Genomic DNA, 17,044 nt, shown 5'->3' with positions numbered 1-17,044 from the left:
TCTTTAAATTATCAAGCACAGTCATTTGAAAGTGTGTGAAGTAAATTCATCAAGCCTTTCTTTTGCTTGGCTCTTGGTGAGCATGCTGCGCTTCTCCATTATAAACCTCTCACCGTCCATTTGTCTTTATTATACCTGACATGTTTCCTGCAATTTATTATTGCACAGTGTTGTTCGCATTTGTTATAATCATTTTATTCCTCGCATATCAATGGACAGGTCTCCCTTAAGAGAGAAAATCTTCAAGTGCCGTAGAGTGTCACATTTGGTCGGTCCTGCTTACTCCTGTGTGACAGGTGGTTGCACATGATTGTAGTTTTGTCCTTTGAATTTGCATGTTGGTTTCTGGCCTCAATCATCAATCGAGTACTGTTTGTGATGACATGCAAGATACACCAAACACTAAGCTCAAACATAAATACCTCAGTATCAGCACCTGCTCTGGCCTGTGAGAGCTGACCAATGAAAGCAGACGGGTCTTTTCAGGAGGGGGCGGGGGCTTGAAGAGACACTTAAACAGAGCATTCAGACAGAGAAATGAATGAAAAGGGATTCTGCAGCGATGAACAGTATGAGAAAAATTAAAGCGCGTAAACCTCTTCTAGTAGACACACAAAATAAAATTATGAACATGAAAATGAGCATAATATGAGACCTTTAATTGACTTGAGTGTGATTATCTGCATGCTACAAACTACGCTGTTATCAACGATCTATAGCTATAAATCAATGTGGCAACAGAGGTCACATAAGTTGCAGATAAAAGAGGTCAGGCTCAGTACTTTTCCATATCAATCTAAATCTCTCTCTGGCAACAGGACATCCTTCAGCACACCCCTTTCCTTTTGATCTGGTAATGGGAAGTTAGGCTATTACTGTCTGTGGCATTGTCTTCCTTCCAAGCCCAATCTTTTTCTGTCATGGTCTTCCCAACTATCCCTGCTGCTACAATAGCACATTTTCTTCTGTTTATTCATTCTCCACTTTTCCCAATGTAGTCTCAAGTGTCATTCTGAGTGGTTGTTCAAATTGATCAGCACTTTGGAAGTTGTCATACAACCACATTAGGGGTCATCAACAAGGATTGCCTGGGAAAGTAAAATGGCACATGGGGCTTGTAAATGAAGGAACTCACTTGCTTGATTGGGCAAGTGGTAAACAACAATTAAGCAAATCATTTTTTCCAGAGCTGAAGATGGAAGTTGTAGTAGTAGTAGTAGTAGTAAACCATCTGACTTTCTTCTCATCTTTTTTTTGAGTTGCACATGCACACTACCGATCAGGCACTCGTGAGAAAATGGCAGTGGGTAAAGACATTCATGAGCTAAAGCACAAGTGAATATTTCAGTTATCCTGGAAACAGGAGTTTAGATGTGTGACATTCAAGGATGTGGGGGACACTACAACTATTTTTTGCCACAAGTTTCAGATAAAGGCTGATGAGATTAAATATGGCGATTAACGTGAGTTTTTGTTTTTAATTGATAAAGGCAGATACATTTTTAAAGACAATGTACAAGTAAAAATTGACTTTAGCCAAATAGATTTCTCATCCACTCAGACCCTCCACATGTATGCAAGTGAATTCAATTTGTTGTTAATGCCATATTGAAATCTCTTTTTGTGTACATGCCAAATAAAGCTGCTAATCCTCTCAGTTCATTTGCTCTCTGTAATAACAATGATGGTTTATTGATTTTACATGCTAACATGTGGTTAACATGAAACAAAAAAGATGATTGGCATGTCTTATGTCTCTCCTTATGCCTCTTCCCTGGTGTCTAACTCAGCACTTGGTCCAGTGGGATGCTGGGAACCCAGAATGTTTGCTCCAGCTGGTGAAGGAGCTTATCCAGCAGTACCACCACTACCAGTACCAGCGTCTGCGAGAGAGCTCTCGGCTGCTCTTTGAGTATGATAGCCTGCTGGAGGATCCCAACTACAGCCGCAACATGGAGATTTATGCCGGACGCAAGAACAGCTGGGTAGGCAACTGTTTAATGACCTGTTTCTGATGTCATACATTTACAAAACTAAGAAGCATGTGATGGTATTACAAAATCCCTCAAATGAATATTTCACCCTGCAAACACTCCTCACATTATTCCTACAGCTTGGTTAGCATTTAGTTGAGAACATCAATACTTGATGATGATCATGATTTTTAAAAGTTGAAATTTGTTGTATTGAGCAAGGTTTGAATTCACCTTATACTCGTATGCCTTTATTCAAATAATGCCATCTTTCCAGAATCACATTCTTATACACATTTATGAAATTTTTGTATGTATGGCTTAATGGAAATTTCCATAGGAAATGACAAGTTAGACTTCCTGTTTAACTGTACAAAACTGCTAGTGTCAGACAAGTCAGTCATATGGTTTTGGGTTGAAACATTCATTTTGACCATTAACAATATACTGCCCCATGGTACAGGATTTACATATCATTGTGGCGTCATGTTGGTAGCTGTGTCTGTATGCCTGTGTAAAACAAATTCTCAAGGACACAGTGACAGTCATGACCAGTACATAATCAAATGTTATTTTTACACTATGCTGACAGGGTGTATATGGTGTCTTAAAAAGTATTAAAAAGTCTTAAATGCCATTTCCAAGGTATGACATTTTATAGCTTGTTTTCAATATGTATATTTTTTCAAAAAGGTAAAGTTTGCCTAAATTTAATCATTGCGTGACCATGAGTTGTTCCCAGACATTTCCCCTCTTAACTCCTCATGTGGTTTAATTTAGATAGTTATTTGAGGCTCCTAGAGGTAAAACTGAAATATTTCCCAAAAAGTCAAAATTGGACCAAAGTTCTGGAAAATAATACAAATTTGTGTAGCAGAACCTTTTTTCTTAATTTCTACTCCATTAATAATCTCAGCACCCTTCGGATGTATCTTGTGAACCTTTGGAGGGGCCCAACCCATAGGTTGGGAACCACTGGATGAAACTACCTAATAGTCTATAAAGTAATTACATCTACAACAGAATTGATGCAATATTAATAATCTAATGATAAATTATCTAATGATATATCAGTTACAGGGCCAGTTTTCTACAGAACTTTTGACACTTAGCTGATAATACTGTACTTTTACTTAAGTAGGGTTTTGAATGCAGGACTTTCACCTGTTGAGGAGTATTTTTACATTGTTGTATTGCTACTTTTACTTCCCTAAAAGATTGTAATACTTCTTCCTACATTACATGACCCTCCTGAAGCTCACCAAAGTTTAATATATTTCATTTTTAGTTTTGTCAGTTGTTTTGTTTACTCGTCAAATACTGGTTTCTAATGGTTTCTTTCTATTAAACCTTGCATTGGGTTAGTCACTCATTAATTCTATGGTGCTTTGTTCCCACCCCGCCTATTTGAATTATGTTTAGTTATGCTATCTTACAATTAATATATAGTCAATGTAAGTTAAAGAGTGTCGCTGACGTAACCAGTTAGAACTCTAACTCTCTAATGGTTTGTAAATTTGTTATCAGCAGCCGATGCTCAAGTGGCGATGAGGTCTTCAAATGTATGCAAAGGGTCTTAAAAGGTATTAAATTTAACGGCAGGATTCCTGCATAAACCCTGGTTGAACATTTTGAATTAATTAGTGGGTTTAGAACATCATACTGTCTACATTGCATCGATTAAAGAAAGAAGACCATGCTTCAAAATACAGAGGTTTTATTATTTCGATCATATGTATTTGAACACAAATCGATGATAGTCGATAAGAAATGGGACATGCTTTAAACGATGTCTCCGGTTCAATTCTGGCCTGGGACCTTTGTGTCTTCCAGGAAACAGGATGAGAGAGGGTGGGGGGGAGACACACAGCAAAGGGCCCCAGGTTGGACCAGAACCCAGGGCCGCTGCAGCAAGTTCAAAGCCTCTGTACATGGGACGCCCGCTCCACCAACTGAGCTAATGGGCGCCCGGGACCTAGTGTCTCCACTTAATGAAATGCCCCCCCAAAATACCTGAAACATCGTCATGGCTTTCCCAAACGGATAATAAGAGGCAAAATGTTCTTAGCTGTGGGTGAGTAGGTCGGTGCAAACTGATGTTGTAATGTATTTGAGCAGCGGCCACTTACTCTGGTGAAGATGATCCGTTGCTGTGGATGCAAAGTCCTTTAACCAATATAATTGTTTTGCTCAAAAACTGTGTTTTCCAGTGCTGATTAGAGCTGGGTATCAAAACTCAACGCTCCTTGATTACTGACCAAATTGTGTCTGTAGTTCAGTTGTTCATGTTTTTGTCTTACAAAAGAAAATTATTTTTGCTGCAAGGCAACATGGAAAACATAAAATATAAATACATAAATCACAAACATAATAAAAACCCAGTAAGTCTATTGAAGAAATGAGTAGTGCTGGTACTATACAAGCAATGCAGAACACAATAAAAGTTCCATGTGATGAAGAAAAACGGCAGCAATAAAAACGTGCAAAGATTTGAGGTGAACCAGGAAGCACTTTATGGCGTATTACAATTAAGAGCACATGTAATCAGTGAAAACATAAAACTGTTGCGTCTGATTTTTTGGAAATCTGTATTTCTGTTCAGAGCATAGGATGACAAATCACTTATAGAGAGGAGATTTCTAGATTTGCCATGACATTATGAACTTGACAATGTTGCTCTGTTATGACCTGTTTTATCAATAAATTAATGAGATATCAGGGTTGATTCTATGATTGATCTTTAAAAGAGCACCATCAGATTTATGTCAACATTAAAAACATTTAGCCCCTGAAAATACAGTCTCTGTTGCCTTTTCTCATCAAAGCCCTTTTTCTTACCAAGTTCCAATGTACTTAGAGCTCTCAAGGGTTTCCACTTTTTGTCCTTTGTCTCTCAGAGGGAAGTGATTTTTTTTGTTAAATCCATAACCGTGTCATTGGGTTTAGAACTGTTTAGTCCCAGAAAAGTGGTCATCACATAACTGTACAAGATAATTGACCCTGTATAATGACTCACTTCCATGAAGCTGAGTGACAACAGCTGTGTCATATGCAGATTTAAGAATATGCCTGACCTTGTTCTAACTCCTACAGTAGCTGCTGTAGAAAACCAACAGTAGTCAGGACAGGACACAGCCCTGTGGGGCACCTGTGGAGGGCAAATGCTGCTCAGACAACACTATTTACCCTGACCCTCTGAAGTCTATCATTTTGTATTGAAAAGTGTCAAGTATCTAACTGGTTGTTTTGTAAATCAGAAAACGTATCTTACTTGTGACTGTAATCTATTAAGACGTAGTTCTTTTTTGACACTTTGCATAGAGGAGGTTGGCATATTTTGTCAATTGAAAAAGTGTTACAGCGCTACAGAAAGTTGAGTATTGAATTGGGTCTTGAGATTTTTTTTAACACTACCCAGCCCATGCAGACTCTGTTTTTTCATAAGATTCATATGTTTAAGTCATCATGTTATATGTCCCCATATGACCTTCATGTTGTACACTTTGTTAAGTCCTTTACTTCCCTTTCTTGTTCTCTAGACGGGAGAGTTTTCAGCCCGTTTCCTTCTCAAACTCCCTGTGGACTTCAGTAACATCCCCGTCTATCTTCTAAAGGTAATTCACCAGACCACACACACATTTTGTCTCATAATAAAAGTTTGCATTACGTACAAACATACACATTGCAGACACTGCAGAAGACATGTTAGTGTCAAAATAGATTTTGTCATGCCATGAGCTTCCTTTAGAAACAATGAGACATTATGAGTCTTTGTTTGTTTACGTGTATGTGTGCCCACATGTTTTTTATATGTGCAATCAACAGAAGGGTTTATTCAAATGATCTACAATACATCTGTGTGTGTGTGTGTATATGTGTATGTGTGTGCATGTATGCCGACTCCGGTCTTGAGGGCTGTGAGTTGACTAATCAGCAAGCCGTCACTCTCGATCTGCTCTGAGCCGCGTGGTGTCTGGAGGCAGCTTAGCCCAAACTCTCTCTCTCTCTCTCTCTCTCTCTCTCTCTCTCTATCTATCTATCTATCTATCTATCTATCTATCTATCTATCTATCTCTATCTCTGTCTCTCTATATGTATCTTCATGTGTCTCTTCCTCAATCTGTCTCTCACTCTCTTACTCTCTCTCCCCATGTCTCTCTTTCTCTCATCTGTTCCTTTACCCCTCTCTCTCTCTTTCTCTCCCTTATCTCCTGTTCTCGCTTCACCCCCCACCCCCACCTCTTAGACTGCCTGCATGCTGGAGGCCCTGGCTCTCTGGCCTTTTCCAGTCTGCCCTCTGTTTGTAAAGGGAAATGATGGTAAACATAAGGGAAACGGCAATCCCCATCAGCCTCACATCAGCCCTTATTCCCATGTCTCCAAGACCTGGAGCACTGAGACTCGTCTCTCTCTGCTGGCTTTCACTGGAGTCATCCAAAGTCATATTTCACAGCCACATTTCTGGTCATGACAGAATTTTGAGTTTTTATTTTATTTTTTACCTGTGTGTCTCGAGACAGGAAAGTTTCTACACTCAGCCCTGAGGGGCATGCTGTCATTTGCTGGGGGTTTCTATGCAAAAAAGAGGCAGACACAGTGACACCTTTAACCAGTGGGTGGTGGTAGCAGTGTAGCCATTGACACAATATGGTCAAAAGAGAACTCTGTGTAACATTTAGGGATGTTATTAGAGACGAAATTTTGGATGTACATTCCTTTCACCCATATCATATTCTTTGCTTTACATGTGTGTATACACACACACTCTCACAGTATTATGCTGTATTTGGCAGCTAGGGTATACATAGTATCACCATGGGAGCGCTTCAAGACTAAGGAAGAGTATCGACTCGCAGAGAGGAAAGTAATGAACATCAGCCCACACCTTGTCCACCTACGCATTACAGAGGAACGGGATTATGAAGCCTATAGGCTGGACTCTAGAACACAAATGTACTGTACGCCAAACCGATGACCTGAATTTTCAGTTTGACAGTCGTCATGCAATTAGTTATTTCAGTGTGACCGCCATCTGGAGTCGAGTCTTTTCTTGCATTGCACATTTCTGCATTCCAAGTAATTCCATATTGGTGTGGAGCAGTTGAAATGCAATTAATCCACTCCTGCAGTACATTGTCCCTGAGCAGACATATATATCCTATATTGTGTGTCCGCTGTAAAGCAACATTGCAACTGCAAGATTGTGAAGTTTTGACACACAGGGCCAGATTTACAGCAGCTTTTGCACTTTTTATCAATAGTAGATTTGACGCATTCAAACACATGCATTGTAACCAATGCATCAGGATGGAGTCTCAGTCTATTTCCACGAGATGCTTCTTTATTCTTATTTCAAGTGTAAATATTTATTAAATAGTAGGCTATCTACAAAGGTCACACAAGTTTTACGTGGAACATTCTGCTTCTTTATTGGCCAAACATGAACACATTCAAGGAATTTGAATGTTTTTGTTTTTCTGTCAATGAAGACATACAGCAGTAGTCCATAGTAGGCTCATTGGTTTTTGCTGATATTGATCTTTAGGTGGAGCTCTCTATTAGTCCTTTGTACAGAAAAACATGTTTCTCACTGGAAATTATTCACTGGAAACATACATGGCGATAAAGTGATAGCTTCCATTTTACTAATAACTACATTTAATGCCATATATTAAATTCCTTCAAAGTCTTCTCTTCATAGACTATGTTAAATGAGCCCGGACAGACATGGTTGTAAACAGCAAATTGAAAACTCCAACCTCTGGTGCAACCTGCAACCTCTGGTGTGCGGAGGCGTATAGCCAGGTGGTAATTCTACTTTGAGCAATAGTAATATCTTAACCAATACCCAGGGGGAGCTGTACTGTGGTCAAAGTAAGAATTGGGTTATCAAGATCACTATGTTATCATTTCTTTTTTATTTGTCTTTTTTTTTTAGGTTAGTGATCTCATTGAAATCCCAGCATTCAACTGCTCTTACTGAGCACTCCTTCACTTGCAGAATGCATCAGGAGGGCAGGGCCAGGTTCAGTCCAGGTCGTGTCTCTTAAATGAAGTACTGCCTCAGCAAATCAGGTGCTGAATACATGCAGCCCGTGGCTGAAACTCAAAGAAAACTGTTGCACACATTTGCATTTACTCAATAAATTTGACTTTTTTTTAAAAATGATGAACACAGACAGACAACGGCATCATTCTCCTTAATTTTTAATGGAGATGCAGGATGCAGCGTAGGTGCGATGTACAGGGTTGTCCAGTCAAAAGTCTGAACCTGGCTTAACTTTTTGCCTTAATTTTATTCAATGTAATCAGGCAAGCACTGTGGTAGCCAATACAATTTCTGAACGTGTGCATTCTTGCTTTCCCACTGTTTACTGTACCAGGTTATCAATGCAATTGAAGATCGGGTGGATCTGTTACTTAAACTAAATAAATCCATTATTTTAACACAGGGCTGTTGGTCTAACGCTCTCCAAGCCTTCAAAATGACTTCAACCTACAACCTTTTCAAAAACCTTTTCTTTACGAAAAGCGCTTCAAAAATCAGAAAACGGTGATGGTGTTCAGACAGAATATAAGCCATCAGCCAGGTGCTGTAGGTAGAGGTCAGACTGTTGACCCTGATTTGAATCAAACTCCTCATCAAATCCATGGATGTCCTTGCTTGAGGAGGGACAGTTTGGCACTGAAGCGGAAATCTGTTCAGACATAGGCTACTCTGCACTGCTAGTGAATGCCGAGATGTTGCTGGTGGGCGCAGAGCTGTGGAGGACGACTGTTACCTGGAGCGAAGCATCCGCGTGGTCTGAGCTCACCACAGTGGACATGTTTACCTTCCTGCATGGACTGCCCAGCCTCGGGGAGGGGGGAGGAATGCAAGTTTATTTATTTATTTATTTTTTAAAAGGGGGCAGCCCATCATAGTCAAAATGAAAGAGTTGGAAGGACACAGAGCGGAGATGAAGGGAAGATAGTGAAATGCACACAGATGGATGTTGGCAGTTTTCTTCCCTTTTAAAGGGCATGTGTTCCTCTTGGGCCCCGTTTTAGTGTCTCGTCCTTTGATCGTACCTTGACCTGTGGGTCGTCACCTGTTTGAAGTTGCTTTTACTCATATCCTCTCATTTAGCATTGGCCTTTGACCTCCACTGCATAGCCTATTTGTTCATATCGGTCAGGTCATTTAGCGTGGTTTATGGTTAGAGTATAATGTGTCTCATTTGTTATGGTCTGCTTCACAAATTTATTCTGGAAGAGATTAAAACATATTACATATTACAAATTATTTATTACATAGGCCTAATTTTTAATGCCGCAAACTTGCCACACATTGACCATACATTTCTTTTCTTGCTTCATGCTACTCCATGATTCTCCAAAACACGGAGAACAGCATATTAATTTTCCAATTACAGCTGTGACCTTTACGATAAAATGTTGATGAAGGTTCTCAGTCATCCAGGTCGTGGTAATTCTACTGTAAGTGCTATATGTAGGCAAGTGGACTTTCAGACGATATAGCACTTCGAATTTTCGTTAAATATGTTCCTCTTACATCTCGCTGTCTTGTCTCTCTATCCATCCTTGCTCAGTAGAGTATGTACATGCAGCGGCGGCTTGCCTCTTAATGTCCTCACTGATCTGCATGGAGTGACGCCACATTCGTGACTGAGCCCTCTGCTCTCGCTTCACTTGAGCTTTGTTTTCCCCACAAGCACTGACCCATGTCACCAGCTCTATAGCGATGTGTGTGTGTGTGTGTGTGTGTGTGTGTGTGTGTGTGTGTGTGTGTGTGTGTGTGTGTGTGTGTGTATTTCTGTGTGCATGCATTCATGCGTATGCGTGTCCATGGTTGATAGCCTCAGCTGTCATTGATCCAATAAGATGTTTTGGGTGACCCAAGTCTTGTGAACTAACGGATATCTGTTAGGTTCTGTAGCATTGTGTGTGTGTGTGTGTGTGTGTGTGTGTGTGTGTGTGTGTGTGTGTGTGTGTGTGTGTGTGTGTGTGTGTGTGTGTGTGTGTGTGTGTGTGTGTGTGTGTGATGACAACGTGAAACAATTTCATTTGAGGTTGATTGCCAAGAAGTACATGCATGACCTGAAAAATTAACAAGGATTGTATGAACTGCAAACAGAACATTTATTAAACTAAAAAAATATGCAAGAATAGGCAAAAATTCTTCATAGATATCCATATAAACCCCATGTGAAATGTTTACTGCCAGTGATGTGTCTACTAAAGCTGTAAAAAGCACAACTGTTTGTGAGTTACGTGGAAATATTGACACCACTCTCATGTTAGTGTATTAAATATAAGGCTACAGCCATCAGCTGGTTAGCTTAACTTAGCACAAAGACTAGAAACCAGGTGAAAAAGTTTGGAGCAGTTGTCAGACATCCAGCAGAGACTACAAGAAACTACAGCATTGCTCCCAGCCAAGAAAAAGTCAGACACCCCCCTGTAAAATGATGAACTGTCATTATTCCACTTTTCAAGTAGTTATTACACTGTACAAATAAGACATAAGAAATATATATGTTAATAAGTGAGACTGAGGTATATGTCAGTAGGCAGTTTTTGTTACATGGCTAGCTATTTCTTCCCGTTTCCCATCTTTGTACTCAGCTGATCTACTGGTTGTGGCCTAATCTTTAACATATATGAGAATGCCATCAATCTTCTCATCTAACTCTGTGCCAGAAAGCATAGAGGCGTATTTTCCAAAGTGCTGAACTATTGCTTTAAGGACAGATTTGTATAGAATTTTGAACCTTTTTTATCCCAAGCCTCTCTAATGCCCAGCAACTGGCCTCCCACTCCCCAAGGTCAACTTTGCTTCCTGCAAAACTGACCTGAGGGCGGGTTGCACTGAGCCCTGGGCATTCGTGTATCCTCGTTTTGTCTGTACAAGCTGTGCATGCTTCAACAAGAGCACTTACATCTAATTATTTTTACTCTAATTATTTTGGTCCTGCATCCTCGCCCCCTCCCCCCCTCCACACACACACACACACACACGCACACGCACACGCACACACACAGACACACACACACACACACACACACTTTAACCTTCAGAGCTCCACAGGCAGCAACTGACAGGGGAGGGTCAGGGTGAAGCAGAGCCGTGGGCTGTCGTTCTGTCTTTGCGTTTGTGGTGCCAGCGTCACTGACTCGATTATTGCTGTACTTCCTTTTCATTTCCTGTCTTGTTTTTTTATCCTTTCATCCTAATATCAACTCTTGAATTAGCCCTAAGCAAAATTTTTATTTAACAACAAGTTTTTGATAAATAAGAAATTTGAAATTAAAAAACTTCAATTTTAGGTTGTCTTTCCAAGTTATATATATCTATAATTAGATATCATTCAAGTGGAGGCCATCTGGGTCTTAAGCATTTTAATAGTATTTCTATTTAAAGAGCTACGAATCAGCTTCAGTAAACACTTCACAGAGGGGGACAAAACATGAGAATTTCTTCTTAATGATCCTCTTAAAACGTGTTGCTGGCGCTCCTCAGGGCTGTGTTTAACAATGGCACTGTCTTCCACCTCAGCAGCAGGAGGGTGAGAGTGCAGCGTTGTTCCCCTCCAGGGGCACAGTGGAGGAGCTGAGGACAGATTGAGGGTACTGCTGGGGTTGGCAGCAGAGTGCGGGGTGAGCACATCGCAGTTGCACTGTGTCTGCAGAGGAGTCTTGACATGGCACATGACGACAAGCAGACTGTTTTCCTGTTCGTTATAATTTATCTGTGGTTACACCTGGGGCTTTAATCAGAATGCTTCATTTCAAAATGCTTTAACAGTACGCTGAATGTGAGGAAAATGTTCTGGTGACAATATCACTGTTGTACCTAGAACTTGGTGATTCTAGTGAAGCGTCTTTTCTCAATTGTCTGATAAATTCTATGATTGTAATTTAATTTGAGATTTTTTTTGTATAAATTTACAATAAAATCCTGTATTTGTGTTCTGTCCTGTCATATTTGTGTGCAAGCATAACCACAAAAGGATCTTGTTTCTCTAAAAATCGAATCAGATAAAATAATACAGTTGCATGTTGGATTTCTTTTTTTTTTTTTTTTTTTTTAAAGCCAGTAAATCATATTTCTCTAAAGAAAAAATCCCCAGCTAACCTCACATGTATTAGAATAAAATGTTAGTTTAGAGCTGCAACGATTAATCAATTATCCATTAGTTGTCAACTAATTGACTTTGGTGTCAAATGACACCAAAGTTATCTGGGTGAGTAAATGATCGTATTTTATGCTAGAAATAAGGTCCAGGTTGTAAAAAATGGTAGTTCCCCTTTAAATGTAAATATTTTCTAGTTTATTTACTCCTTTATGACAATTAACTGGATTGGCTTGACTCTGATGGACTTCAGCCAAGCACAGCAGGGGTTTCATTCCAACAGGGTGACACTTGTCTTGTGTGGTGGTCAAAGGAGCAGCTGTAAACACTCTTTCCCCCCACATTACTATCAAAGAATAGTAGCTAACGAAGCTCCACTGATTCAGTCATAGATGCATTTAATTTCCTATAAATTCCAAAATCCATATATTCCATTATATAGTTAATGCAGAGTGCACATTGCCTTCATTCAGATTCAGTTATGCTTTGTCAGAAAACCTAAGGAATAGACGTAATCTCACTTGATTACTGTAATGTAAACATAGTATATAAATGTACAGGTACTGTTGGTATTCTCAGTTGGTTATTTGTGTCATACATTAATGTACCAGACACTTGACCAGTCCCCATAGAAATGTTGGGCTATGTGGTGGTTATGGTGTGGTGACCACAGTTAAAATTGCGGTTCACATGACAGTTGGGTCCAGAATGATCCTTTACAAAATAAGCAGCTATAAAAACTTGAAAAGAAAATAATGAGCACCATGCACATCAAAATGATCTTTGTGTTATCTTGGCTTGAGTCATATTTTTAAGGACTCCGATGCACACCTAGTATAGTAGTAATGGCTGCAACTAATGATAACTAAGTTTTTGGTTTGTACAATGTTTAGTTTAGTTTATTTTGGTAATTTTCCAATTTATAAAATGCAAATACGCTGGTAGATAGACAATAAATAAACATTAACTGAATGCTTCTCCAGCTTCAGAAAAAAAAATTGAAAGAAAATCAAACAAACAATCACAAACAAATAAACAAAATGGAATGCAGTATCCAGTTGTTTAAATGCATCCTTGGATGTAAATTAATCTTTTGGAATCAATACATGTAGAGCTCATGTGGTCTAGGAGTAAATTCCTATATCTCCGGTTATTTTCACTTTTTCATGCTTTTAAACAAATATTTTTGCAGAGACTGCATATTCCCCTGACCTGTAACTTAACTCTGACTTTTATAAGTGACACTCCTCCGCATTAGCCTGAAGTAGCTGTAACTTGTATAAAGTTGTCAAAAAAACTTCAACTGCAGAATTACTAGAACATGAACATGACTACAGATTGTGCTCATATTACATTAAACCTCAAGAAAAACAAAACTTAAAATCCTTCAGAATAGCATTTATAGTGTGATGATTTCCAGTCTTATCAATCTGAGCACCTGACTACTCCTTTAAATACACTTTAACTCAACACCTCCTCTTCACAAAGCCCAGATTAAGGGAGCTGGAGAATGACACAAAGCCACTTATGTGACGGCCTACACCGCTGAATCACCACTGGCGATGGAACACCTTTTGGGTATTCCAGGCTGGCGTTCATGCTTGTTTGTGTGTTTGTCTTTTTTAGTGAGGACATGATGGCTACTGCGGTTTCCAAGAGATAAGCCAACAGACCTCATCAGTTTGCAGCAGCTGCGGTTACCTTATTCCGGTTGCCACATAATCATTGCTCCTTTCTCAACCACTCATGAGGCTCTAGTTGCTGCAGTTTGCTGTCCAGCTTACGTCCTCCCCTGCGTGGCAGTTAAGGTTTTGGAGAAGTCGTGGCTGAACATAGCCTGCTGCGTCACATGATGAGTCTTTCACAATTCTCTGCACAGACCTGCAAATCAACACTTTGGCCACTACGTGCACACATACATGCATGAAGACACAACAACACCCATCATTGAAGATCCATTAAGACCATGATTAAAATGGCCCTCAGTTGGCCATTACAGCTGGCCGTGGTGTCTATACTGTTCATTGTGTCATTTGCTGTGTCATGACGAGAGCAGGGAATTTATGTCTGCTGTGCACTTTGACTGCTTTATTCTTCTGTTGGTTTGACCTGCTGGTTGTGTTTTTTAGCACATGGTTTCCCATCAGGTCAAAAGGGTTATTGTCACCCAGTTGAGTGAATAGAATTAGCTGTTAATGGGTAATGCAGTCTAAAAAAGACTGTGGTGTTACCCATTCTGGTGATCATATGACAAAAGGAAAAACAAAACAATTACCTGATGGCCACCTTCCTGCCATTACCTTTTTGTCTTTCTATTCTCGGCCCGTCTGCCACTTTGAGAGAAAGCTCAGGCCTGTGCGTGACTGTTGAGCATTTGGTGCCAAAGCAAGTGGTTGTAATTTGTGGCCTTGCCGTGCCCTTGCACGGTAAACACTGACTAAGAGCTCAGGAATCTTAAGAGCTATAAAATAATTGCAGGTTACTCCCATAATGGCCAGTGTTCTGCTCCTGCCTCAGCGCTGCCTCTTCTGTCTCATCTTTTTTTCTTGCACAGCCTCGACTGCTGCTATGCAAACAAGTAATGCTTTTTTTTGCTGCATCTGTTCTCCTGTTTGCTCATTTTGGTAGTTACCTAATGACACAAAAAAAATAATTTTGTCCCTGATGTGTCATAAAGGTTTAGCAAACATTTACTGATCTGCTATAGCTGTTTAGGTCCCGTTTTTTAATTCTGTGAACAAATTAAACTCATCATTATGTTATGTAATTAAGGATTTATAGAAATGCATAAAACATTTTCATTTTAATATGAAAATACAAATGTATGCAAAATCCCTTTCAGATGAATGTGTAACAGTAAAATATACTTGTAGCTGGGTGTGAAGCCAAGACCACTTTTGACAGAGACAGTATGGTATCTGCACTGTCATAGGACTCTCTTTAACATGAGCATACTGTGTATCTTAGTATCTCATTTGAAATGTACATTTATTACTTCCATGCAAATGCAAAGCCAATCTTCAGCTGTGTTCATTCAGGGTAAACCAAAGCATATCAAGATGCATTAATTTTGCGTTCACAGTGCCTTTTTAAAGTCCTGTTGCTGAGTGATGGCGTATCTGTATAGCACTGAGACATGGCATTTAGTAGGGAAACAAGTTGCCCAAAAGACATCGTCAAGTAATTGCCAGTTTAGGCTTCACTAATGCAGTGTACCACTGAAATCTGAAAAGGCCAGCCACTGCTTCCACGCAGATAAACAATTATGTGGCTTTTAAATGGTGGATGTGTTATAGCTTGGTATGCTCTTGAAGATGAATTTAAATGTCAGGCGTAACAGCTCTAAAACAGAAATGAGAGAGTGTTAAAATATTATTTTGATTCTCAAGATATTATTTTTATCTTTGAATCTTTATAATTGTAACAAAATTATGATTACTGATTGTGTCATTAGTTGATCATTTCCAATAGCTCATTTACGGTTTTCGGTTATATTCTCACATGATACCAAATAGGGGTAATATCTGCTCCTCGATGGCTTTGAGTCCAAACTAATGGCAGGAAATGCACACCCCTCTCCTGAGTTTGCTGACACAGTAAAACTGAAACTTCTCTGTTGCAAGAGGTTGAATGCAGTTGCAAAAGAGGGGGATACAGTGGGTCAGTGGGTTGTCGGTTATTAACGTAAATGTTACATCAGTCCTTGTGTTTGTTTCAGGATTGGAAGACCAGGGGCCTCTTTGATTTAGGCAAATAAAAAGAAATGTATAATTACTATCATCTATGTTTAGTTTAGGTATGTCGTAAGTAATGCATAAATATTTAGATGAATATATTGTTTTTTTAAAAAAGCTAAAATTATGACTATTATCCATCCATTGTGAATTCATTGTTAAAGTCATTGAGATTTTCGTTAAACCCTGTTTATGATCAGTATTTTCTGGACCATACCTATTCAATATATTTACGTCCTGTAATTACCTCAATATATAAAAGTTTTTATTGAAAGTGGCAGAGTCCGCCATTCCCTTGCAGGAATCATTCAGTACCTTCACATGCACTCGGGATTCACTGGAAACAATGCATGTTTGTAATCCAGTGTTCCTTTTTTGAAACATTAATCAGTAGTACTTTTAACAGTTTACCTTCCTACAGCTGTATCGGAGCTGTGTTAATGCTAAGTTGTTGCTGAGATTTGCACTGACAGTGAACGAATGCACCCATGGCTTTTGTGTTGTGATTTAAAAAACAGACTTAGTATTATCACCAGTGATCACAGGTAGTGGCAAATGAAATGGGAACTCTGAAATCTTGAGAGTTATCACTTACAAAAAGTATTGAGTAAAGTATTATTTAAAGTTATTAATTGGATATTAATTATCAGTGACATTTTAAAAACATAGTTGTAAATGTGACCAAGTAGCTAGTTGTTACATACAACATACAATTCCCACAATTTGGGCACAAAGCTAAAATGATTGTCAGTTTACATTGAGATGAGTTTTTCCGAATTTCAAGGGTTTGTACAAGGACAAAGAGATATTTATTTTTGCTTATTTGTTCTATCCTATAAAAGTTGGCACAAACAAGTTCACGATATTATACCCACAATGTGTTTTAGCCATGACTAGCAACATTGGACATTGAGTGTGAGTGTACCTGTGGTTTATTGATTGGAGACTGTAATCGTCAGTAATTGAGCCACCTTGTCAGAGGTCCAGAACTCTGTATCCGATTTGTCTTGTTCACAAGCTCTATGGATTTGAGATCCCTGCTGTGATTTCTGCCAGGTGGTTTAACATCTGCTCCTTCGCAGCTGTCAGCAGTCTGAGAAGATGGCACACAATGAGAAAGTTGAAGGGAGTCTGGATGAACCTGCTCCTGTTAATATAACATGCTTTCATTCCAGCCATTTCAGACCGTTACAAAGAAAGA

The 17,044-nt window shown here is 39.3% G+C and overlaps 1 protein-coding gene across 1 annotated transcript in view; it reads left to right on the top strand.

The window, feature by feature from the left end:
- Nucleotides 1–17,044, top strand: part of babam2 (BRISC and BRCA1 A complex member 2) — an 83,015-nt gene that overhangs the window by 22,373 nt on the left and 43,598 nt on the right. Inside the window, exons 5-6 of the mRNA XM_084381907.1 lie at nt 1,791–1,985; nt 5,513–5,587. Coding sequence (XP_084238033.1) covers nt 1,791–1,985; nt 5,513–5,587 — 270 coding nt within the window. The remainder of the gene's footprint in view (nt 1–1,790; nt 1,986–5,512; nt 5,588–17,044) is intronic.

The sequence above is a fragment of the Pagrus pagrus genome (assembly GCF_965226575.1).
Source record: "Pagrus pagrus genome assembly, chromosome: 18".
NCBI classification, from domain to species: Eukaryota; Metazoa; Chordata; class Actinopteri; order Spariformes; family Sparidae; genus Pagrus; species Pagrus pagrus.
The sequence above is the reverse complement of the archived record's forward strand: the minus strand, read 5'-3'. Positions and strand labels throughout refer to the sequence as shown.